General features: G+C 41.0%; 1 protein-coding gene across 3 annotated transcripts in view; it reads left to right on the top strand.

The window, feature by feature from the left end:
- LOC126278064 (eyes absent homolog 2) overlaps positions 1-26,023 on the top strand; it is a 1,079,207-nt gene that overhangs the window by 125,052 nt on the left and 928,132 nt on the right. For all 3 annotated transcript variants that reach the window (XM_049977884.1, XM_049977885.1, XM_049977886.1), the window contains exon 2: positions 6,484-6,685. In XM_049977884.1, the coding sequence (XP_049833841.1) occupies positions 6,545-6,685 (141 nt within the window). In that variant the 5' untranslated portion in view covers positions 6,484-6,544. The remainder of the gene's footprint in view (positions 1-6,483; positions 6,686-26,023) is intronic.

Below are 26,023 nucleotides of genomic sequence, written 5' to 3'. Positions count from 1 at the left end.
CAACTTCCCTTGAGCGCTGCAAAAGATCGTTTCTCGCATGCTGGGTATTCAGAAAATCCAGTTCTAGGATTGCACGGGGTAATACTTCTTTATATTCCTGAAGACTCCGTGCTGCAACACAGAAATTCAACAATACTTAGTGCAATGATGTTGCATCATTTCCCCTGTCTACACAATCTATATCATGGGGTCTTCAGACTTTTCCTACCCAGGAGGTCTACTGTGTCGACTAGAAACCTACATTCCGTTCTGTTTACCATCCCCACCTAGCAGCACTCCTCCTCTGCATATGCTTTTGCAGAATTTTATTTTACTGGGAACGCCATCCAGCAGCTGAGGAATTCCTGTTGGCGTTTAACGAACCCTTCTCTGATGGCCTTCACTTTACTTCCTGTTTCGATAATCTCGCGCCCAGTGCCACACTATTGTTTCTGTATGCGGCCCATATATCCACACCTATAACATTTTGTCTCTGAGGAAAATAACAATTTACTTATCTTGCGCTCGATTCACTATGTCCATCTTATCCTGTGTAACAACCTTAATGGCAGCAGTCACATCCTTTGGATTTTCATTCCGCACTCTCGTTGACATATTAGGCGGAAACTGTCTAAAAGTACATCTAACGCCCCGTGCTTCGCCTCCTGTAAAATGGTTTTATCCACTTCTTCATTCTGTGTCAGCTCACAGAGCTGCACTCTGCTTTCCCTGGTACTATCTAAGAATGTTTCCACTAACTCGTTTCGTTTCTTCCCAGAAGAATCTAGCAATGTCCTGCTTGTAGTAACACTGATAGAGGCCCTTCCTAAAATTTTCAGATTTGCAATACACAACGCGTCATGATATGACATACATCTCTGCATTTCCCGCAAATCATAACTTAGCCATGTTCGAAGGTATGTCCACTGACCAATCACCCACGTTAGCAATGGCTTTCACATCGTCGATAAACGCTCCTCAGTTGGCTTACGTGGAAAAGGAAACACTTTCTCTTATTTTATCGTGATGATCATTTCTCCCTGTGTAGGTGGGTGCCAACAGAATATTTTCGCAATCGGAGGGGAAAACTGGTGATTGAAATTTCATGAGAAAATCCCGTCGCAACGAAAAACGGCTTTGTTTTAATGATTGCCACTCCAATTCACGTATCATGTCTGAGGCACTATCTCCCCTATTTCGCGACAGTAAAAAACGAGCTGCCCTTCTTTGAACATTTTCGATGTCATCCGTCAGTGCCACCTGATGCGGATCCAACACGCCACAGCAATAGTCCAGAACAGGCCGAACAAGCGTGGTATAAGCAGCGTGTTTAGTAGACTTGTTGCACCTTGTAAGTGTTCTGTCAATGAATCGCAGCCTTTGGTTTTCTCTTCCCACAACATTATCTATGTGATCGCTCCAATTTAGGTTATTTGTCATTGTAATCCCTAAGTATTTAGTTGAATTTACAGCCTTGAGATTTGTATGACTTATCGCGTAATCACAATTTAGCGTACTTCTTTTTGTACTCATGTAAATAATTTCACACTTATGTTTATTCAGTGTCAATTGCCATTTTTCGCACCACACAGATATCTTATCTAAATCATTTTGCAATTCGATTTAGTCATGTGATGCCTTTACAAGACGGTAAATGATAGCATCATCTTCAAACAATCTAAGAGGGCTACTCAGATTGTCTCTTCTGTCGTTAATATAGATCAGGAACAAGAGAGGGCATATAACATTTCCTTGGAGAGCACCGGATATTACTTCTGTTTTCTGTCTGTTACTACGAACTGTGACCTTTCTGACAGGAAAGCACAAATCCAGTCGCACAACTGAGGCGATATTCCATAGGCACGCAATTTGGTTAGAAGACGCTTGTGAGGAACGGTGTCGAAAGCCTTCTGGAAATCTAAACATATGGAATCAATTTTACATCCCCTGTCGGTAGCACTCATTACTTCATGATTATAAAGAGCTCGTTGTGTTTCACAAGGACGATATTTTCTGAATCTGTGCTGACTATGTGTCAATAAGTCGTTTTCGTCGAGGTAATTCATAATTCGAACACAGTATATGTTCCAAAACCCTAATGCAAATCGGCGTTAGCGGAATGGGCCTGTAATTCAGAGGATTACTCCCATTTCCAATTTTGGGTATTGGTGTGACCTGAGCAGTTTTCCAGTCTTTAGGTATGGATCTTTCTATGAGCGAGCGGTTGCATATAACTGCTGAATATGGAGCGATTGTATCAGCATACTCTGAGAGGAACCTGACTGGTACACAATTTGGACCGGAGGCCTTGCCTTTATTAAGTGATTTAAGCTGCTTTGCCACATCGAGGATATCTACTTCTATATTTCTTATCTTGGCAGTTGTTCTTGACTGGAATTAAGGAATATTTACTCCGTCTTCTTTGGTCAAGGAATTTCGGAAAACAGTGTTTAATAACACTGCTTTAGTGGCACTGTCATCAGTGACTTCACCGTTGTTATCGCGCAGCGAAGGTATTGATTGCGTCTTGCTATTGCAGTGCTTTATGTATGACCAGAATCTCTTTCAGTTTTATGCCAGGTTCCGAGGCAGAGCTTCGTTATGGAAATTATTAAAAGCACCTCGTAATGAAGTACGCGCTATATTTCGAACTTCTACAAAACTTTCCCAATCTTGGGGATTTTGCATTCCTTTAAATTTGGCATGCTTTTTTCGTTGCTTCTGCAAGAGCAATCCGACCCGTTTTGTGTACCAGGGGGGATCAGTACCATCGCTTATTATGTGGTATATATCTCTCAATTGCCCTTGATACTATCTGTTTGAAGTCATTCCAAATCTTTTCTACGCTTACATGATCAGGTCGGAAGTAGTGGAGACTGTCTCTTAAAAAAGCGTTAAGAGCATTTCTACCAGTTTCTTTTTTTTATAGATGTACTTTGCGTTTCTTTTTGATGGTTGTGGGTGTTACGGTATTCAGCCTAGCAGCCACTGCCTTGTGGTCGCTAATCCCTGTATCCGTCGTGATACTCTCTATTTGTCCAAGATAATTTGTTGCTAAGAGGTCAAGTATGCTTTCGCAACCATTTACGCTTCGAGTGGGCTCATGAACTAATTGTTCAAAATAATATTCTGAGTCCCGTGTCGGATGACATTTTCCACCTGCCGCCGGCTATAAACGTATAATTTCGCAGGAACTATCTACTTCAATTTCACTACAAGGTGGAGTACTTCTGACAGCAATAAATATTCCACCAACAGCTGTATTTAATCTGTTCTTTCTGAACACTGTTAGATCGTTTGAAAAAATTTCCGCTGAGCTTAGTTCCGGCTTTAGCCAGATTTCCGTACCTATAACCATTTTAGCTTCAATGCTTTGTATTAGGCCAACTTTATTTATGAAGTTCTCGTGTACGCCTTACAACTCCATCTTGGAAATTTATTTCCAGTCTCAAAATTTTCGTTTGCCTTTCTTTTTCACACTTTTTATTAAAATATTAATAAGTACAATATATTTAGTATTATATTGGGACTGATGACCTCAGATGTTAAGTCCCATAGTTCTCAGAGCCATATTATATTGGTTTATTTGCAATGAAAGTAACGAAAAAACTGAAAATAAAAAATAAAAAATGTTTGCTCATAGGATCTGGCGCCACGGCCCTCTGATTACCATTCTGTACTTTTTCCACTGCTCCAATCGCTCTTGAAAACCTACGCTAACGAACATGGCTCTTGCCTCTCTTGAGCCGCATCAAAATACTATTTTCTTCTAGTTACTGGCCATCTATAAATCACACTTCTGTCACTTTCATTTCTCTAAGTCTTGCATATACTACAAATCTGGACGAAATCGTGGATGGCAAACAGGCGTCGTCCCCTTGTAAGTCGTCTGCACACGGTCACCGACACAGGCGATTGCCTGTCGCTACTGGTTACGAAGTTATTGGTGGATTACCGAATACTTTATCTGTTTCTCGAGTAATCTTTACCTCGAAGTCAGCAGCTGATGAAGACCGCGGTGGTTGGCACCACGTACACAGCTTGATATGGACGCGTACAAAGAAGTTCTGTGAGCTTATGAGAACAACTGAGTATATCAGAGAACGGGGGTCTGATATGGGAATGGGGGTTTTACGCCAGTCTACTGGCAATTACTTCTCCAACAGCAACATCCCCATTCTGGAAGAGACAACATAGCGTAGCACCTGAATACGCCATTGTTTGATAAGGGACTTCATTTGTTCTGCAATTCTTTCTAGTTAGCTCCTGAATGAACCTAGCCAGAACTTTAGTATTACCCAACTTCACCCTTCAGAAACGCCGACTAGTTTCTTCTGCTCCGTCGGCAACGGCATATACGGAATAGGTTCTCAGATATGAGTGTCTCGAAGATTTTTTAGTAGTAAAAACCACTGCGCTGTCCTGGACGGCGAGAGTTCATCAGAGACAAATGTGTGGTGGTCAGGAGTATTCCAGGGAAATGTGACAAGAGCGCACTTTCTGTCTGTATACATAAACGGTCCGTCGGATAGGGTGAGCAGTAATCTGCGACTGATAAAGTTGCAGTGTACGGGAAAGTGTCGTCGTTGAGTGAATATAGGATACAAGATAACTTACACTTAATTTCTAATTGGTATGTTGAATGACAGCTTGCTATAATTGTGGAAAAACTGTATGGTAATGCAAGTGAGCAGGAAAAACAATGCGTTATGTATGAATACAGTATTCGCGGTGTGCTGTTTAGCACAGTCATGTCGACTAAATATTTAGGCGTAACTTTGGAAAGCGTCAAGAAATGAAACGAACTCTAAGCTTAGTTGTAGGGTAGCCAAATTTTCGACTTCCGTTTGTTCGGAGAATTATTGGAAAGTGTAACTCATCTGTAAATAAATTGAGAGGCCTGCTCCTAGATTTGTTACCAATAGATTAGGTCAACACGCGAGTATTACTGAAATGCTCCATGAAATGAAATCGGAATTCCTGGAGGGAAGACGATGTTCTATTCGCGAAACGCTGTTGAGAATTTTGAGAACCTGCATTTGCAGCTGACTGCAGAATAATTCCACTGTTACCAACACACATCTTGCGTAAGGACCGCGAAAATGAGAGAAACCGGTACTCGTACTTAAACGTATAGACAGTCATCCATTCCTCGCTCCATCTGTGAGTGGAACAGGAAGGGGAATGACTAGCAGTGGTACAATGTACCGTCTATCATGCACCATATAGCGGCTTGCGGAGTATGTGTGTAGGTTTAGAAGTCTTTCCACTACGGCGTTAAAGTTATCAGTCACAGTTGGCCGTTTTCTCGTTCAACAGTGCGGTTTGGATGTGTACAGTGGTTGTAAGATCGCATTCGTACAGTCGACGCAAGCAGTGCGTGCTCTCCTTTCTCCTGATTTGCTTGCGACTGAAAATTGATGGAAGAAACTTAGAATCCCGCATTAGAAGCAATCATTTTTCAAGTAACATTGATCATGAGATGGAACGTCAAGAAGAATTAGCAACAAATCAGTAGCAGAGACGTCAACATTGGTAGATTAAATGAATAATTGCTTGGAGCTAAGTGACAAGTTATTATATTTTCAACTCTTCATTTATTCCACCTTTAAGACTTTTCAGTTTTTGTCACTTCCGGATGTTGTTCTTACGCTGTAGAAACAGGCAGTTGTTTTCGATTTTGCTTTTTTAAAACACAATGCTGTGTTGTGTATTTAGTTTTATGTCAACCTTCCCTGTTCAATGACAAAGGCAGTAGTTCCTCTCATGAAACGTTTAATGCCTAAATTCCCCTGTGCTGGAATCCTTTTTGTAAGTTCCAAAATACATTTGATCCACGTTGACACGATAAATTATCCATAAGTACCTCTAAAAGACAAAAAAATCAAGTGTGTTGTAACTTATTGGGCAACAGAAACGAATCACTACTTCATGGTATATTTTATGTCACGCCATACATTTATTTCTTTTAAATTTTGTTTTTCAGATAGAACAATAAGTACCGGTACTACAGCATCTGAAATTCCTACTCTACTTATTTAATGACTACAGCATCTGAAATTCCTACTCTACTTATTTAATGACTACTTCATGGTATATTTTATGTCACGCCATACATTTATTTCTTTTAAATTTTGTTTTTCAGATAGAACAATAAGTACCGGTACTACAGCATCTGAAATTCCTACTCTACTTATTTAATGACACTGCGGTCCCTCTGTTAAAGAAACTCGAAAGCCGAAATAACTCGTTGTTCAAATACTGTTTACACTTAATCAGTTTTTGACATGTTAGTGAAATTAAAACGTTAAGCATTGTAGTGGATACAAAGTTGTGGCTATTGTTATGGTTGTAGAGATGAAACTCAGGCCTAACACAGAAGTATTTATAATATCTCTAGTGAAACAATATTTACATCCTGTTTCAATACGTACACATTTTTCAACACTTGCTGATGTCTTCTGGTTCATTTGTAAATGTAATTATTTTTGTTTATTCTTTTAGGCTTAAATGCGATGCGAGCGACAGCTAATATTTTAGAAGAGTAGTGAGCGAAGTAGGAAAAATGGCACCGCATTTTGACAAATCAGTAACCATGAAGAAAGAACCACGTCGCCGAAGTCGATGGGATTTAACCCCAGATGACATGAAGGACTGGAAGAAGAAAGAGTCGCCTCACCGAGAAAACCGCGAGAGTCATCCAGAGGTAAGACGCTCTGCAAAGAGTGCCCAATTTCTGCTTACAATGATAATTGTAGTCAGCATGTTTGAAATGTAGCCATTATTCACACTTGTGCGATCCTGCAGAACAAAATAAAAATGAAACTAGAAAAGACCAAATTGTTTCAATTCAGTGTAAGAGTTTCAGATTTGTCTGTCTGAATTTGTCCGGTTTTTTTTTCTTTTTATTCACGCGTTAGCCTTATAACTGGAACAATACTCAAGGATGATCAAAATTTTGGTAAGATCTTGTAATTTCACACACACACAACCGCGCACACGTGGTGACTGCGGGACTGCTGACTTAGAAGTGGGGTCGATATAACTGGGTTGCTTGCGAAGGCTAAGCCCTTGTCTGTCTCGGTAGTTGCGCTGTCAGCGCAGCTGATTGCTTCGCGAAAGAGGCCTGTCCGATTCCCGAATGGGTCACAGATTTTCTCCGCTCGCAGACAGGGTATTGTGTTGTCCTTACGTTCGTACCGTCATCAGTGACATTCCACTAATGAGATGGCTGAATGAGCACCTCTCGAAATACAATTTTAAAAAATCAACCCATCAGCACTTTCCAATACCAAGTAAGCTAATACTGTACAAAATTAAGAAAACTTCAAAGATTTTCTTTCGCCTTGTCTACATTGTGTCTCGTTAAAGAAAAGAAAATGATATTTAATTATTGTACTGTATTGGTGAAAAAGCAGCAAAATGCGACTTGTAGTTTGCCTTCTGACAAAATTTTCTCTGTTTGTGTTCCACCTCGATAGAAAGAATTTACAAGTTAAATCTATATAAAAACCGTGGAAACTGAGTGCACGACGCGTCCTCGTAGTTAGCTTTAACAGCTATTATCATCTTATTTTTATCGGTGCATACCTGATATTTCACTGTTTCTCACAGCATGTGAAAACTGAAACCTTGGCTATAAATAGATTCGCAACGTAATTTCAAAACTGGGTGTTTCAATGGAAGTTTAGCCAACTGTAATTTACGAGTGCCCAAGCCACCGAATTTTTTCGTTCCTGTACTTTAGAAGAATTTTTCGACAAATACTGCATCGCGCCGGCATTGATACCGCTTATTTTCTGTATTCGTCCTTTTGTAAAGATGGAGTTCGTGGTTTGTGCCGCCCGACGGTGCGACGAGGTCGCCTGGCGCCAGGTGCGCTAGAGGGCGCAGTTGCGGGTGGAGCGTGGAGAGACAGCCGAAACGGAGGTTACAAAGTGTCAGCGAACTTGGGCAGTGTGCCCGTTCTGCTGGTCTCTGGAGTCACCTGCCCAAGCTGTGTATCAGTTCTGGTGGTTTGGCGGAACAGTTCAGAACCGGCTGCACTGATATCGTTTATTTGGTGCGGCACTCGATCGCCCTTCTGACTTGTGAGTGGTGGCCGCATTTCATAGCGGAAAAGTAAAACGTGTCGGAAATGGTGTAACTTCCGTGGGACACGACTGGTGCGAGCTAGTCTTGCGTAGTTCGTGAACGAAATAGTTCGGAAGAGCAGTCCCACAGGTGAACTACGCGAACTAGTTCATGGATAACCTCGCTACTTAGTTCGTTCACTCTTTTCCGAAGTCCGACGGACTACAGCGAGACGGAGTGAGAGCCCGCAGTAGGTTTTTGCCCCCCCCCCCCCCCCAAATGAGCGTCATATCGTGCTGAGCGTCTGCAGTTACATTGTTCAGTGCTGCGAATTTTCTGTTTTACGGTAGTCTGCACTGCAGTGTCTAGCATATAACCATGGTGTCAAGAAGTAATATCGTACACACCTTTAGGTAAGTACAGTGCCTAACATGTGTAATGTAAAATGACTATCATCACATAACAATGGACTTCCACAATGCGATGATGTAGAGTACGGTAATGCGTATCGGTTGATTATAGGGTTAATATGTTTTGTTTTAGGCTGTTTATTACGATGTCATCAAAAAGGAAACATAGTTCCTTGAGGACACATTTCACTGCAAACACACATGAAAGAAAAGCAAAATTTAACCACTGTTCAACATCAATAAGTATTGCAGGAGGCATATGAAAACAAAACACGCTTTAATCCCAATAATGATGGAAAGACAACTACCGATAAAGTTTAGTTTAAACTCACTGCAAGCAAATCAAACTACATCCTTATTGCAGAATGTTATTTTGGTATCAGCCTCCCAACAGTCAATGAACCAATATATTCAAAGGTCACCGTCAGTCCTAAAGAAATAGACAGACAAGTTATCAAGATGGCAGCTAAAGGGCATCACACTCTACGAATTGTGGAAGAAAAAGATTTTCGAAAACTGATAGAACTAGTTTCTCGTTGCCCAAACTACAAACTTCCATCAAGAAAAACGTTATTTGAAAATTTAATATCAAAGGTTCACAATGACATAATGGATGAAGTACAAAAGAAGGTGCAAGCTGTATCTGCGTTATCTCTCTGTACTGATGGTTGGACATCGAGGAGTAATGAAACCTATATAGCCATTATAGCCCACTTTACAGATGAAGAGACTAAACTTCAGTCGGCATTACTTGGTTGTATTAATTTTAAAGAGCGGCATACCAGCCAAAACTTGTGCAATTTCATGAAAGACGTTATGACAGACTGGCATATTTCCCACAAAGTTGCTGCTATTGTTAGCGATAATGCTGCAAATATCTTATCTGCTGTCAGACTTGGTGAGTGGCGATCAGTCTCATGTTTCGCCCAGTCTCTAAATCTTATTGTACAAGAAGCTGCTTGAGAAATATCGGACGTTTTGGCGCAAGTTAACAATATTGTCGAGTTTTTCAATCGTAGTACTCAAGGCCAAAAAAAAAAAAAACTGATTTCTACACAACAGCAAATGAATCAGCCTGTCCTCAAGCTCAAACAGGACGTCCAGACCCGCTGGAATTCTACTTTTGACGTGCTTCAGCGAATAATGAAGGTAAAGGATGCAGTGATTGCTACGTTAGCACTTCTGCGCTCTCACCAACAATAAAAGAAAGTGACTGGCAAATAATAGAAGGAGTTTTGCCCTTACGTAGTCCATTCTATGATATTACGGTAGAAATAAGTGCCGAAAGAAAGTGACTTTGTCAAAAGTTATTGTGTTTTGTAACCTGCTCAACAGTTTTCTGCAGAAGCATGCTTCCAACAATAAAAAAATTGTCGCTATGCAATCAGTGCTCAAGAAAGGCATGGAAGACCGTTTTAAAGATTTAGAGAATAACATTCTATACGCTGAGTGTACTATTCTGGACCCCCGATTTAGACAGAGAGGATTTAGAAATCAAAAAGTTCGTGAAGTTGCAATACAACGCCTCAAAAATAAAGTTGGCAGAGTGCAGTTACTTCAGAGGGAGAATCGAGATATTTTAGTGGCTGATCCTACTGCTAGCGACCCTTCGGCGTCTTGTTCTAGTAGCAGCAGCAATGAAAATAAAAAAGACTCTATATGGGACGAGTATGACCAAGAAATAATAAAAATCACTAGACCAGATAACCAACTTGCTGCTGGTATTCGCGAACTCGATAAATACCTCAATGAAGAGTATGTAGATCGAAAAAAAGATCCGCTTGAGTGGTGGCACGAGCGTCGTCAGTTATATCCTCATGTATATGCATATGTGTTAAAGAGATTTTGCATAGTAGCGACTTCAGTTCCCAGTCGCGAACTATTATGCGCAAGAGTAGTGCGAACATGTTGTGACTGTGCAATAAATACATTTGAACACACATTCAAAACTGAGTTTTTCAATGCAAGTTTAGCCAACCGTAATTTTTGAGTTCCCAAGCCATGATTTTGGCCCCTTGTCACCACGAAGAGAAAAAGGGAGGATACATTTTGTCTTCTAAACCTTAGGATACTCCTGCACACTTCAGTGCCTGCCATAGAATCTTTCCAGCTATTGATCTAACTGTCTCTTACCCCGTCTGGTTGGAAACAGGAATCCAACAGCCCCTTCTGACACTTCTTTTTTATAAAATGCATTTTAACCATTAGTCATTTACCGGTTTTGGTTGTTAACCATCATCCAGGATGTCTGTAAACATGAACATTAAAAAATTGTAAAAGTACAATGCATACAAAAATATCAAACTCAGCCAATATGTGGGTGCACAATACCATTTGTATACGTAGAGGGTACAAAAGATTAATTAAAAATTACAGACGAATGGAAAAACTAGTAGAAGCTGACCTCGGGGAAGATCAGTTACGATTCCGTAGAAATACTGGAACACTTGAGGCAATACTGACCTTACGACTTATCTTAGAAGAAAGATTAAGGAAGGGCAAACCTACGTTTCTAGCATTTGTAGACTTAGAGAAAGCTTTTGACAGTGTTGACTGGGATATTCTCTTTCAAATTCTAAAGGTGGCAGGGGTAAAATACAGGGAGCGAAGGGCTGTTTGCAATTTGTACAGAAGACAGATGGCAGTTATGAGTCGAGGGACATGAAAGGGAAGCAGTGGTTGGGAAGGGAGTAAGACAGGGTTGTAGTCTCTCCCCGATGTTATTCAATCTGTATATTGAGCAAGCAGTAAAGGAAACAAAAGAAAAATTCGGAGTAGGTATTAAAATCCATGGAGAAGAAATAAAAACTTTGAGGTTCGCCGATGACACTGTAATTCTATCAGAGACAGCAAAGGACTTGGAAGAGCAGTTAAATGGAATGGGCAGTGTCTTGAAAGGAGGATATAAGATGAACATCAACAAAAGCAAAACGAGAATAATGGAATGTAGTCGAATTAAGTAGCGTGCTGCTGAGGGAATTAGATTAGGAAAGGAGACACTTAAAGTAGTAAAGGAGTTTTGCTATTTGGGGAGCAAAATAACTGATGATGGTCGAAGTAGAGAAGATATAAAATGTAGACTGGCAATGGCAAGGAAAGAGTTTCTGAAGAAGAGAAATTTGTTAACATCGAGTATAGATTTAAGTGTCAGGAAGTCGTTTCTGAAAGTATTTGTATGGAGTGTAGCCATGTATGGAAGTGAAACATGGACGATAAATAGTTTGGATAAGAAGAGAATAGAAGCTTTCGAAATGTGGTGCTACAAAAGAATGCTGAAGATTAGATGGGTAGGTCACATAACTAATGAGGAAGTATTGAATAGGATTGGGGACAAGAGAAGTTGGTGGCACAACTTGACCAGAAGAAGGGATCGGTTGGTAGGACATGTTCTGAGGCATCAAGGGATCACCAATTTAGTATTGGAGGGCAGCGTGGAGGTTAAAAATCGTAGAGGGAGACCAAGAGATGAATACACTAAGCAGATTCAGAAGGATGTAGGTTGCAGTAGGTACTGGGAGATGAAGAAGCTTGCACAGGATAGAGTAGCATGGAGAGCTGCATCAAACCAGTCTCAGGACTGAAGATAACAACAACATCCCATATTCTTTTGAAGCTGAACCATACCGAAATCATCCACAATTGTATAACGAATTTGTCTTAGAATATTGAAAATCACATTTTATGTCAAACGTACAGACATCACTGAAGAAAGAAGATGAGCAATTAATGGAAAATCTCTCAGCAGTCAAGTTATATCAAAGATATTGCGTTTGTACAACACAAGTAACATAGCAAACTTTAGCATCAGTGGTAATGTCAAGGGACAGAACATCTTTACTGACATCTTTGAGTGAATGTAAACAAAAACAAAGAAACTTTAATACTGAAAGTTACAGTAAAAATATAGCAAGACAAAAGTGTAACCACATTTCAGTGAAACCAGATATGTTTACAGCAACAAATGTGTACAACTGGTTCATAGTGCAAAACAAATTACAAATTAAAGTCAATAATGTTAATATAAAGTGAAACATCGAATTTCAGTGCTACTTCACTTGCTGCAACATCGTTTATGCAATAATACGCTTCAGACAGGGTGTAAATTCAGAAACATCTTGTCTCTTTTTTTGAACTAAACGAAATTTTTCGAATGAGGTTGTATTTACCGTATTAAATTAAAACAAACAGTGGTATATAATTGCGAACATTGGTACAAGAAGATCAGTTACATAGTCTCAGGTAATGCAGGTAATGTATTTTCTGGGTGCTGGTCTCATCCTGACTGGACTATGATTGTTAGGATTAGAGTTCAGTGACGTCTTCAACTTTGAAATTGTTAGACCCAGTCCATCATTATGGAGTTCGTCTGGCCACTGGCGCCTTCTGGACTGGTCTTGTAGTCAGTCTCCTTGCTGAAATGGCATTTTCTATGGTACCAACTCTTGGTCTCGTATGCAGTCACCATTTAACATTTCGCTGATCATCCAATATGTGCCAGTCTTTTTGCATACAAAGTGTGAGGAGCGCCGACCTCCTGATAGCACCCTCCGGTGTCACTACTAGTGGGAATGCACCCCACAGCCTCCTGCCAGGATCGACACCTCCCTTCCCTGCAGTCTGCTTCCAGTGTCTTTTATGACCGATCTGTTTCAGGGTCCTTAAGTATGAGTCGCCCCTTGCCCCATAACTTTTCGGGATCTTTTATGATCAGTTCTTTGGGCTTTTCAGGGTGCTACCATCTTTTACACTGACGGCTCTAAAAACACTGATAAGACAGGACATGATTTTACATCTTCTACCAGTCAAGAAAACCATTCGTTATCAGGGACACCATTCGTTGTCAGGAACGTGCAGTATTTCTACAGTGGAGCTGATAATCGTTAACAGAGCCTTCCACTTCATTACACGGGCCTCCCTTGACTGCATTTTAATGTGTAGCGACACAATCAGCAGTCTTCAGGCCATTGACTGATGTTACTCCTGTCATCTTATGGTCTCTGCTGTTCATGACTTTGTCACTGAACTTACAAGTCATAATGACTGCTTGGTTGCCTCTTTCTGGGTCGCAAGTCGTATGGGTACACCACGTAATGAACTGGCTGCACATTTGGATTCACGAGTAATTACTCACCTCCATTCGCTTTGCTGACACCATTTGCAGATTTGCGGATGCGAGCAAGACTCTTCTCACTAGGAATTGGAATAACATTTGCCTACTGCCCCCTCTAATAAACTCCGCTCTATCAAGGGGACTATTGCTGTATGGTGCTCTTCCTCCTTTCCTCCTGGAAGGAATCCATTGTCCTATGTCGCTCCACCATTGGCCATACCGGGCTAACCCATATTTTTATCATACGTAACGAGCTATCCCCACATTGTATTTGTGGAGCCTCACAGGCAGTAGCTCATATCCTGGTGAAATGACTCCTTCCCCTGGCCCAACACGCTAAGCATAGACTCCCGAATTCTTTGTCTCAAATATTGGCAACAATTCATGGACCGTGAATGGTTATTCGTTTTCTCCGTGAAAGTGGGTTTTGTTTTCAGGTATAAGGTTTTGAGCTACTTTCGGGGCAGGAGCGTCTCACGTTTGCATGCTTCGTCTGTGGACACCTGACCCTACCGCCTTGTCAGCTTACTCTTTCATTCATGTTTTACTCTGTTTTAAGTGCTTTCAGATGCAGTTTGTCTCGGTTTTTTTTTTTTTTTTTTTTTTTTTTTTTTGGCGGCACCATATTTTCTGTTTTAGAGATAGCACTCTGTTGAATATGGATGCTCTTTAACGTCTTCACAATGATGGAGTGAAGGTGTGATGGCTGTTGGTGGGGCACATGCATGGCCTGGGGACGCCCACTTGTTGTCTTCACTATTTCTCTCTTCTTATTGATGGTTCATCTGATGTTCATTACATTTTAAGCCTTTCTGAATCTGGCGACTTGAAGATATTCTTAGCTCTGTAACTATCTTCGCCCTTCATCAGGCTGGTGGTGCCTGGATGTGGGGTAGGACTTTTCTCGCCATTGATTGGGCCCAGGGAGACCCCTACTCTGATGTGATCCACGTACCTGCCCGATCCATACACTTCTCCATAAATTCTTTCTCAGCTTTGGCATCAGTACTGCCTTCAATACCTCGGTCTTACCGCTCCTACGTGCTTTTCTCATCGGAACAGTTACTGCAAAGGTGTTAGAAATTGCCAATCAACTACCCCTGAATCGAAGGACTGATGGCCTGGCTGATTAATCCCTTAACCCCCAATCAGCCAGGCAATTAATTAACCAACCAACCAAGATCCGAATCGGATACTACTAAGCCACAGACATGCATTAGAGACTTTGGAGGGCTGTTGGTTTTCCGTCGAACTATGTTCTGTAAATTCGGAGCAGTTGGTCTGTTTGCCAATTTTCCATTACTGCGTATTTCGCTCATAGCCATGGCGAAATGGGCGCGTTTTTATTGATTCAGCAACACTGGGATGGCACCATACACGAATGGAGAAATGTGGTCTGCACAGGTAAACCTCGTTCCTTTTTGTGGAATGATTCTCTGGAGAGAAAGGGGAAACCTCTAAATCTCAGAAATACCACAAAAAGAGACTGATTTGGTAATGGGGGTGGCATCCTGGTCTGAGGAGAGATCTTGTTGGACGGAGATTCACGTCTTCGCTGGTGGTCAGAGGAACACTGCTTAAGCTCATGTGTACTAAATAGTCTATCGCGAATTTTCAGAGGTGCAGTAGCTCCGGGGATTCTAGCCACCGATGATAACGTCCATCCACATCGATCTCCTCTCATAGAATAATCCTCGTGCGTAAAGATGTCCGTCACGTTGATTGAATACCAACATCTCCGGATCTGAATTCTATACAGGCTATCCTAAAGGTTAAAGTTATATAGTAGGTTGCGAACCCTAAACTGAGTATTTGAGATAAGTATCCAGTGGCCAGAAACGAATATTTTAAGTGATATAAGGTCTTGAATGACCAGTGCGTATGAGACAATTCTTTGTAAACTGCTCTTGTTTCGTAACAAATAACTGCTTACTGCATCGAAGTTGGCAGCGATGCCATGAGAAGTGATAGTCGTTTGTGACGTGTGTCCACTATTTACAGTTCCTGTCAAGATGTGCATTTAGTGTATATATTGTGCCCAGAGAGCCGAAGGTATGTACAGAGAAAAGTTTTGAAACTCGTGTCATCCTACTTAAAGGAAATTTATGGCCGTGGATGGAAACTTATAAGACATTGACTTGCTCATGCCACAGAGAGCTGAGCAAAATTCTCGTCAAAGAATTTTTCGCACGCTAGAATTTGAGGAGATGGTGTTGCATCATATGAGAGAAGATTCACCAATAATAATCCACCAACTTACCTGTGAAATGCACACTTCGAAGAATGAAATATGTACCGCTATCACAATTGTTAAATCAATGGTGACAACAATTTTGAACCCAGAGTTGGGATCTAAACTCATTATATTGTAATTCATGCGTAGAGATTGGCGGCCGTCACTCTGAATAACTACTTTGAGCCTTCGCTATTGAAAAGCTAAGTATTCATTTCAAACCATTAGTTTTTTTATTTCAAAATTGTGTGATAATTTACAGTCAGTACAACTTTGACTCAAAAGTTTCGGGACGTTCTGTGCAATGTGTCGGCTGTATCACGAAGTTAATTGGCTGCCCGGCGGCCTCCACAGGAAGTATTCCAGAGATCTGTACAGCTTTTTCTCAAGGATGGTATCGACTGCTAAAAGGATTCTTGAACCACCTCGTGCAGTGGTTGACATGTCCCTGTCAAGAGTGTGTAGCAGATTAGCATCTAGGGTTAACAATATCCACTATTAAGTGTTCTGTTGTTGTGGTATAGCTCTTACAGCTTTTTCCTTTATTTAAAAAAAAATCTGTGTATCTTCTGTTTCAGAAATGGCTATGGATATGTTCTGAGAAACATTGCATGCCAAATTAGCTTTACCTCGTTCTTTAACTATTCCAACACCTTTTTCGTTTCTTCATCTTACCTCACAATCGAACAATAGTGCATGATCTCTGAATTGTGTTTGTATCCCAAGTCGAAGAGGCCTAGCTACAGGCTGTCAAGAAAGTTACAGAAAGAAGCAACGAATATAGTATACCAATTTTATTGGGTATATGGGCTATATCATTTACCGTGTTTGTAGTATATTGCAATATGAGAAAGCCTTTGGTTGTCACAATAAAATATGTGCTGGCACCACCTGCGAACCTAGGAATAGAAACTACGTAAATCAGTTTGTTGAATAACGTGTACAATAAGACTACAACTTCCATACAATTACATAAATAGAGTGAAAAGTTTACAATTGCTAATTTCACCATACAAGTTTTCGCAACCTTGGAAAAGGTCTTCAGATCATTATGATGAGATCTTATCTGAATCACCTTAGATGTGCAGATGGCATTACTTCGAATCAGAAGAACTTCGGCAAAAGACGGAGGCTCTGAACAAACGAAGGATCGCTGTAGGCGTAACTCCACTATAAAAGACGAAAGTATTATACAGTCAGTTTGCCTAAACGAAAATAGTAAGGATAACTAGGTTATAGGAACAGCTGACGGATTTGTATACTTAGGACAACTGAAAAAACAAACGGATGGACACTTAAAGAAATAAACTGGAGAGTAAAAATGGCTTTGAGTTCATTTGGAAAACTGAATGATGTTTTCAGAAGTAAATTACCAATGCATCTTAAACTCTAAAAGTCTACAGTCAGTGTGTATTGTAAGTACTAACATGGGGAACTGAAACACGGATGTTAAATACGCAAACACTCCTTAAACTGGGGGCTGTCCAACGAGCGATGGAAAGAGGTATGTTGGGGGTAACGAGAAGGGACAGTAAAAAAAATAGATCAGAGGATAAAAGCAGAATTGAGGACATGCTAAAAGCAATTTACAAAATTTAAATGAAGATGAGTTGAGCAAATTGTGTGATGAGTTGACGGGAGATTAACTAAGGAGATTCTGTGTTGGGTTCCTTGCGAGAAGAAGATGGTTAATATGAACAGGATTACCAATGGACTCAAGAGCGTGATTATTAGTCCGTTACTCCTCATAATCAAGAAGCTAATAGAAGAGTTTTTCCAGTAATATAGCTAGTGTGGGGTCAAGAGCTAGTTAGTTAGTGGCATGCTCCACGGATCATTTTCCACGATAGCTCGTAATGATGTGGAACTAGTCGTTTTGTATTCACATCACAAATTAATTTGTACATACTCAGACGGTTACATTCTGAACATTTCTAAGGTTTTTTATCTTTATTTTTTACAAAGAGAAAATAGAAGGAATCGTCGAGGAGAAACTTTGTAAGTTTGTTATCAAACTTTACTTTGCTGTCTGTCAGATATTTCATATCAAAAATTTTGTAGCATCATTGAGCACCGCTTTTTCTGCTAAAGAAAACCTTAATGTGGAGTAATGAATGTCATTTTTTGTTCTGATATTGTAGTTACGTGCCTCATTATTCCTTTTGAACTGTAGTGGATTATTTATACAAACTTCATGAAGGAATAAATATATTGTGAAGCAGTAATCAGAATGCCCAACTCACGGAACAAATGTCTACAAGATGATCGCGGGTGAGCACCACATAGTATTCTTACAGCATGTTTTTGCGCAAGGAAGGTTTTCTTTGTTAAAGATGATTTACCCCAAACACTATTCCATACGATATTATTGAATGAAAATATGCAAAATATGTCAATTTACTGATGTATCTGTCCCCAAGATTTGCAATGATTCTAAACGGAAATGTGGCTCAACTAAGTTGCGTTAGGAGTTCCAAATTGTGTTTTTCCAATTTAAATTCTCATCAGTATGGACGTCTAAGAATATTGAAGTTTCCACCCTATTTATTATTTTCCCATTATGTGTTATGCTTATCATTGGTGTAGTTGTGCAAAACAGAATATGTCGTGTCTTATTTATAAATGAGGTGAGACTATTCGCAGATAACCCCTTAATGATACTTTTAAGAAGTTTGTTTATCATTCCTGTTTCTGTACGTTTGCTTGGATTGATTCTAATACTAATGTCATCTGCTAAAAACAAAAAACAAAAAAAAACTAATTCTGTATGGCGTATATTAGGCGGAAGATCGTATACATATCTGAGGTACGGACGTGGACCTAAGACTGAACCTTGGGGAACCCCATCTGTGATTCGGAACTATGTCCGTGAAATATATTGCTTGAATTACTAAGTACAACTTTTTGAATTCTTTTGTTTAGATATGACACTATCCATTAGTTGGCTATACCATAAATCCCATAAAAATTTGTATGGGAGAATAATGTGATTGGCACAGTCAAATGCCTTAAAGTAATCACAGGAAACACCAACCGGCGCTATTTTTTATTTATTGCTTGTAAAATGTGGTGCGTGAATGTGTAAGTAGGATCCTCAGTTGAGCAACCCTTCTGAAACGCAAACTGTGATTTGCTATGGATACTATTGTTGCTAAGGTGAATACTATTCTAGAATACATCATCTTCTCTGAATTTTTGGAGAATAGTGTCAGCAGTGAAACAGGTCGGTAGTTATTTACGTCCTTCTTACCACCATTGTTAATGTGTGGTTTGCCAACGGCATATTTCGGTCGCTCTAGAAAAATTACTTGAGTTATTGATGCATTACGCACTTCAGATAAGACTGAGTATATTACGTGGGAACAAATTTTTAGTACTCTATTGGAAACACCATTAAAACCAGATGCGCTTCTATTTGTGAGAGAATGTATAATTTTCTTAATTTCAGAAGAAGTTTGTGATACATTCATATGATTGAATTTTATGAACGTTTCATTTTCAACGTACTGCCGTGATTTTGCTCTTGAACTATTTGCCTCTATGCTTCCAACTATATTTAAGAAATGATTATTAAAAGCATTTGATACCTATGACTCACCATTTACAGCCCTTCCATTCATTTCATTAGTTATGATGTCTTGTTCTGTGGCTTGCTGTTCTGGCTCTCGTTTCACTTCATTCTATATAGCATAAAGTCTGTTGTCGAAAGTACTGATATCAGACATTTTGTTCATGTTCTTTGATTTTTTTAAATACCTTTCGTTGTATTTTTGAGTAGTTGTTGTAGTGTGCATCGACTGCAGGATCCCTACCTGTAACGCTTTGACGCTTGTGACGCTGATAAAAGAAATGACCCACCGAGAACTGTGAAATGAGTTTGTCGATTAAAGGAGATGGAGACAACGCGCAGGTGATACAGTTGAAGGTAGAGCAGCGGTAGGCAGTGCGCGGTTCGAAGGTTCCTCTGTTCAATGGAGAGACGTCTACAGACGTTAAAGTAATCTCCGGCGTGCCACAGGGGAGTGTTATGGGACCATTGCTTTTCAATGACTTAGTAGATAGTGTCGGAAGTTGCAGCATCAGAAAATTGCAGCGAAATGCAGGAAGATCTGCAGCGGATAGGCACTTGGTGCAGGGAGTGGCAACTGACCTTAACATAGACAAATATAATGTATTGCGAATACATAGAAAGAAGGATCCTTTATTGTATGATTATATGATAGCAGAAACAAACACTGGTAGCAGTTACTTCTGTAAAATATCTGGGAGTATGCGTGCGGAACGATTTGAAGTGGAATGATCATATAAAATTAATTGTTGGTAAGGCGAGTGCCAGGATGAGATTCATTGGGAGAGTCCTTAGAAAATGTTGTCCATCAACACAGGAACACTCGTTTGACCTACCCTTGAGTATTGCTCATCAGTGTGGGATCCGTACCAGTTCAGGTTGACGGAGGAGATAGAGAAGATCCAAAGAAGATTGGCGCGTTTCCTCACAGGGTTATTTGATAAGCGTGATAGCGTTACGGAGATGTTCAGCAAACTCAAGTGGCAGACTCTGGAAGAGAGGCGCTCTGCATCGCGGTGTAGCTTGCTGTCCAGGTTTCGAGAGGGTGCGTTTGTGGATGAGGTATCGAATATTTTGCTTCCCCTTACTTATACCTGTCGTGGAGATCACGAATGTAAAATTAGATAGATTCGAGCGCGCACGGAGGCTTTCCGGCAGTCGTTCTTCCCGCGAACCATACGCGACTGGAACAGGAAAGGGAGGTAATGACAGTGGCACGTAAAGCGCCCTCCGCCACACACCGTTGGGTGGCTTGCGGAGTATAAATGTAGATGTAGATGAACAAGCGGCTGGAGCAAAAAATCTACCCCACGACTCCCCCCTGCTTTGGAGGTTTATCTTCAGGCACTAGCGAGAAGAAATAACGTACAGGATGACCTAACAGAAGACAGAATGATAATATAACGTAATAAGGAGGACAGAAGAGGCAAAAATCGGAAGATCGTAGTGTATGAAGGAACTTAGCAATGAGTGATAAAAAGATAAAGATTGTGATGATGATGATGATGATGATGATGATGATGATGATGGATGATGATGATTACGACGACGACGGTGCAGATGTAAACATGTCTCTGCTAGAGGCAGGTCACCCACCACATCGCTAGAGGCACTAGTTCGTATTTAGAAGTGAGTTGGCGGTTTATTTTGGAGCAACTCTGGTATTTTGGCCGGAGGGTTTGAAAAAGTAGCAAGCGCGGTGCAGCGCAAGTTTGCCGTGTGACTTGCGAGCCCGGCTGTGCCCGGCGTCGGGTTGCGCCCCGGCGCTGGCATTGTCGCGAGCTCCCGTCCGTGCCGCCTCGCGGCCCGCGCTTTGTTTTCGGCTCGTAGTGCGCCTCTTCCGTCGGCGCTAAAAAAATAACAAAACAAAAAGGACGGTGACGCCAACGACAAAGGAGGATGCCAGCCACCTGCTCTTAGCTCGTGTGCATATTCTGAATTTTGTGTCCGGGTGCGACGCGGACGGCTTCGAGCGAACAGCCCTCGCCTATCGGCTATCTCCAGTTCACTAGGCTATTTCGCTATTTGTACAGCGTTGAAATTTATCGCAGTGGTATAGATTCGGCAGGACCAATAACTGGGCAAAATGTTGCTTTATTTTAGACGGAAATAATATTCAAATTTTTTTATTGCTGCATACTGTGTCACTAGTTTTATAGATCATTTCTGCTACGTTTCTTGCAAATGGGTATAACGTGGGGCTTTCTTCCATCCACTGGTCACAGCTTTTCATTCGAGGGATATCGTAGTTAAAATGGAAGCTAATTCAGCTGCCGCCTGTGTATAGAATCCGACCGATGTTGCAGCAATTTCAGCTCTTTCTCAATGCCACTGACATTAATACAGTATCTATGTCACTTACCCTTGTAGTGGTAGCGAATTAATCTGGCGCTGTACTTCTTGGTCCTTCTGTGTGTGCCGGACAGTCAGTAACTTAAGCTGATCGATTCACAGTGCAACGGTACGTATTGATGTATTACATTAATTCCTTCGTTGACGACTTCAAACCACATTGTTAGTAAAGCACGTAGTATCTGTGATACGCTTGTCTTTAGTTAATGTATGCTTTAAATCCCAGAATGGTCTCCTTCTTGATGGGAACTACGGAACACAATGAATAAACGAAAGTTTATCTTCTCACTTTAGATGCCCTTCCAAAATTATGCCGAGATATTGCTTTTTTGAAATGGTAACTGGAAACCGTCAAGGAATATGGGGAGGAACTGTTTCGCGAAAACGTTCGCTTGTCATCTTGAGAAGTGTTATGAGGGTCTCTTGCGATATCTTAGAGATTACAGGTGTCTTGGATGGAGGTTTTGTACCGCTTCCAGCATCGCATTATAGGTATACAAACTACTCACATGAAAAACGCTGGATAAAGTGCAACGAAGTCAAAGAATACCAAGATTGGAGTCCTTATCAAGAAGGCATGGCAGTAGACATCGAAAGAATTGAGAGATGCACAGCTAAGATCGTAACAAGGCGGTATGACCAATGCGCAAGTGTAATAGACATGCTCGGGGAACTCAGATGCGTGTCCTTTTGAACGCAGACGACGTAGTTGTCGCGAAATCCCGTTACGTAAACTTACAGAACTTGTATTCGATGTGGACTTACCACAACAGCGAAGTGATTGGGCCGGCCGCTGTGGGCCAACGGTTCTAGGCGCTTCAGTCCGGAACCGCGCCGGTGCTACGGTCGCAGGTTCAAAACATGCCTCGGGCATGGATGTGTGTGATGTCCTTAGGTTAGTTAGGTTTAAGTAGTTCTAAGTCTAGGGAACTGAGACCTCAGATGCCATATGAACCATTTTTTTAAGCGATTGGACCATAAAAAGTTGTTTTTATGACTTGAAAGAACTGTTGCTATCTTTTCCTGCGAGATATTTGTTTTGATTAAGTTTTTTCGTGCTCTGTAAAACTCTTTTGGTTTTACCCCTTCATCCATTTCATCTTTGTCCATTTCTTCTCCTCTTTCTTTCTTTAATATAATTTTACTTATTAGTAATCACTAGTAATTGTATGTATGCGTGATTCGGCTCCGTGATTAACTTGATTACAAATTCCTACATCAAAGTTAAATAGAAGAGACAAAATTGTTGTACTCATTTACGACTGCTACACTAAGCAGAAAAAAATGTTTACGCATTTGAAAAGTACACATATACACATAATATGTAACTTGTGTCTTCATGTAACATGACTATTCAGAATTTTGCAATATTCAATGAACTAGGGGTGGCTTACACATCATTCTCTATTAAAGATGTTGGGCATAGGTGATTCTGATCATTGGACTTGAGGTTTTTTCTTGTCCATACTCGTAATATGTACCGTTTGTATCGTCTACTTTCGCAATCCGTGGCCCATGTATCGAAGCCTAGTTTCTCACATTGTCCTTTTATCTTTCCATTCCTGCTGGAAAATTCTCCAGTAATTTCTACAACGCCTAGCATTCTCTGTGTCCAGGAGGTAGCTGTTCTGTTATTGTCACCCAGACGCGATGCGAATGTGTCTTCTTCTGTTATACCAACCTTGCCTTCTCAAAGGGGATGGTACAGTCGTCCTCAGGCGTTGTGCAGGTATTGAAAGTTCATGCAGCGCGTAAGTTCTTCTCCATTCCACGTCATGCTCTTTATAATGTCAGTTGTTTTTCTGATCACGTGGCTATGTAATAAAGTCTATCTGTGAATGAGGCGCTATACAAACGGCGATTAACTTACAGGCTTCGTTGAGGTATTTACATTGGACGCTTCTGGCATGACACGAGCAGTGCCACCGTTAGTGACGAACGGAATGTTTGCAGATGTGAGCCTCTCTCTGACGTTCGGTAGGTAATACTACTCATTCATTTTCTGAAAGCAGGTTGGAGTTACTCAGGATTCCAATACACAATATTCTTCCCCTCTCTTTTGGCTGCAGAAACCTATTTTTTAACATAATCTGCGTTCAATGCGACAGCCTTAGCCGTCTTACTGGGAGGGCGTGTATGTCCATATGGTACCACTCTATTAGTAGACGTTCATCCACGTACTGCTTGCCGCGGAGTGCAGTTTCATTGGACAAATGGAAGCCGAAAGGTGCGAGATTCGGGCTATAGGGTGGATGAGGAAGAACAGTCCAATGAAGACTTTTGTGGGGCCTTACATTGTTATGGAAAAGAACTTAATTTGCATTTTTGTGGCGACGAAAACACTTCAGTTATTTTTTAAATGTCCTACGGGTAGCACAATACATTTCCGAGTTGATCTTTGCACCAATGAGAGGACATCAAACAGATTGACCCCTTCAGAGTCCCAGAAGACCGTCACCTTGTCTTTACCGGCTGAGGATGCGGCTTTGAATATTTTCCTCAGAGGAGAAGTGGTGTGGCCCCACTGCGTGGTTTGCACTTCTGTTTCCAATTCGAAGTGATGAACCGTGTTTCGTCTCCTGTGACGTTGTTCGGAAAAAAAATATGACGATCGGCCTCATAACGCGCAAGAACGCAGCACAGATATTCATTCGTTGCTCTTTATGGTCTTCTGTTATGCGGGGAGAAACCCGACAGGCACACTCCTTTGATTTCGCCATCGGGTGGACGAGTGTGCCAGTAGCAACAAATACGTTCAGTTGAGCAGCGCGGCGACCTTTTACAGAAGCTCGAAATTTAGCGCGGACTTCAATGCGAGATGCTTATAACAGTTTCCACAACGAAACTTTGTATCAAAACCTGGCAGAAAATCCAAAGAGATTCTGGTCGTATGTGAAGTATGTTAGCGGCAAGAAACAATCAGTGCCTTCTCTGCCCGATAGCAATGGAGGTACTATTGAAGATGGTGCTGCGAAAGCAGATTTACTAAACATAGCCTTTCGGAGTATGCTGATGCATTAACTCCATACTTAACAATCATATACAACTGTTCGCTCGACTAAAAAGAAAAAAAAAGGCTCTGAGCACTATGGGACTTAACTTCTGAGGTCATCAGTCTCCTAGAACTTAGAACTACTTAAACCTAACTAACCTAAGGACATCACACACATCCAAGCCCGAGGCAGGATTCGAACCTGCGACCGTAACCGTCGCGCGGTTCCAGACTGTAGCGCCTAGAACCGCTTGGCCACTTCGGCCGGCGCTCGACTGAAGATTTCTACCCAAAGACTGGAAAGTTGCACAGGTCACACCAATATTCAAGAAAGGTAGTAGGAGTAATCCACTAAATTACGGGCCCATATCGTTAACTTCGATATGCAGCAGGATTTTAGAACATTGTGTTCGAACATAATGAATTACCTCGAAGAAAACGGTCTATTGACACACAGTCAACATGGGTTTAGAAAACATCGTTCTTGTGAAACACAGCTAGCTCTTTATTGACATGAAGTGCTGAGTGCTATTGACAAGGGATTTCAGATCGATCCCGTATTCCTGGATTTCCGGAAGGCTTTTGACACTGTACCACACAAACGGCTTGTAGTGAAATTGCGTGCTTATGGAATATCGTCTCAGTTATGTGGCTGGATCTCTGATTTCCTTTCAGAGAGGTCACAGGTCGTAGTAATTGGCGGAAAGTCATCAAGTAAAACAGAAGTGATTTCTGGCGTTCCCCAAGGTAGTGTTATAGGCCCTTTGCTGTTCCTTATCTATATAAACGATTTGGGAGACAATCTGAGCAGCCGTCTTTGGTTGTTTGCAGATGACGCTGTATTTTATCGACTAATAAAGTCATCAGATAATCAAAAGAAATTGCAAAACGATTTAGAAGAAATGTCGGAATGGTGCGAAAAGTGTCAGTTGACCTTAAATAACGAAAAGTGAGGTCATCCACATGAGTGCTAAAAGGAGCGCGTTAATCTTCGGTTACACGATAAATCAGGCTAATCTAAAAGCCGTTAATTCAAATAAATACCTAGGTATTACAATTACGAACAATAAAAATTGAAGGAACACATAGGAAATGTTGTGGGGAAGGCTAACCAAAGACTGCGTTTTACTGGCAGGACACTTAGAAAATGTAACAGACCTACTAAGGAGACTGCCTACACTACGCTTGTCCGTCCTCTCATAGAATACTGCTGCGCTGGGTGGGATCCTTACCAGATAGGACTGACGGAGTACATCGAAAAAGTTCAAAGAAAGGCAGCACGTTTTGTATTATCGCAAAATATGGC

The sequence above is a fragment of the Schistocerca gregaria genome, chromosome 6 (genome assembly GCF_023897955.1).
Source record: "Schistocerca gregaria isolate iqSchGreg1 chromosome 6, iqSchGreg1.2, whole genome shotgun sequence".
NCBI classification, from domain to species: domain Eukaryota; kingdom Metazoa; phylum Arthropoda; class Insecta; order Orthoptera; family Acrididae; genus Schistocerca; species Schistocerca gregaria.
Note: the sequence above shows the minus strand (reverse complement) of the source record. Positions and strands in the feature narration are given on the sequence as shown.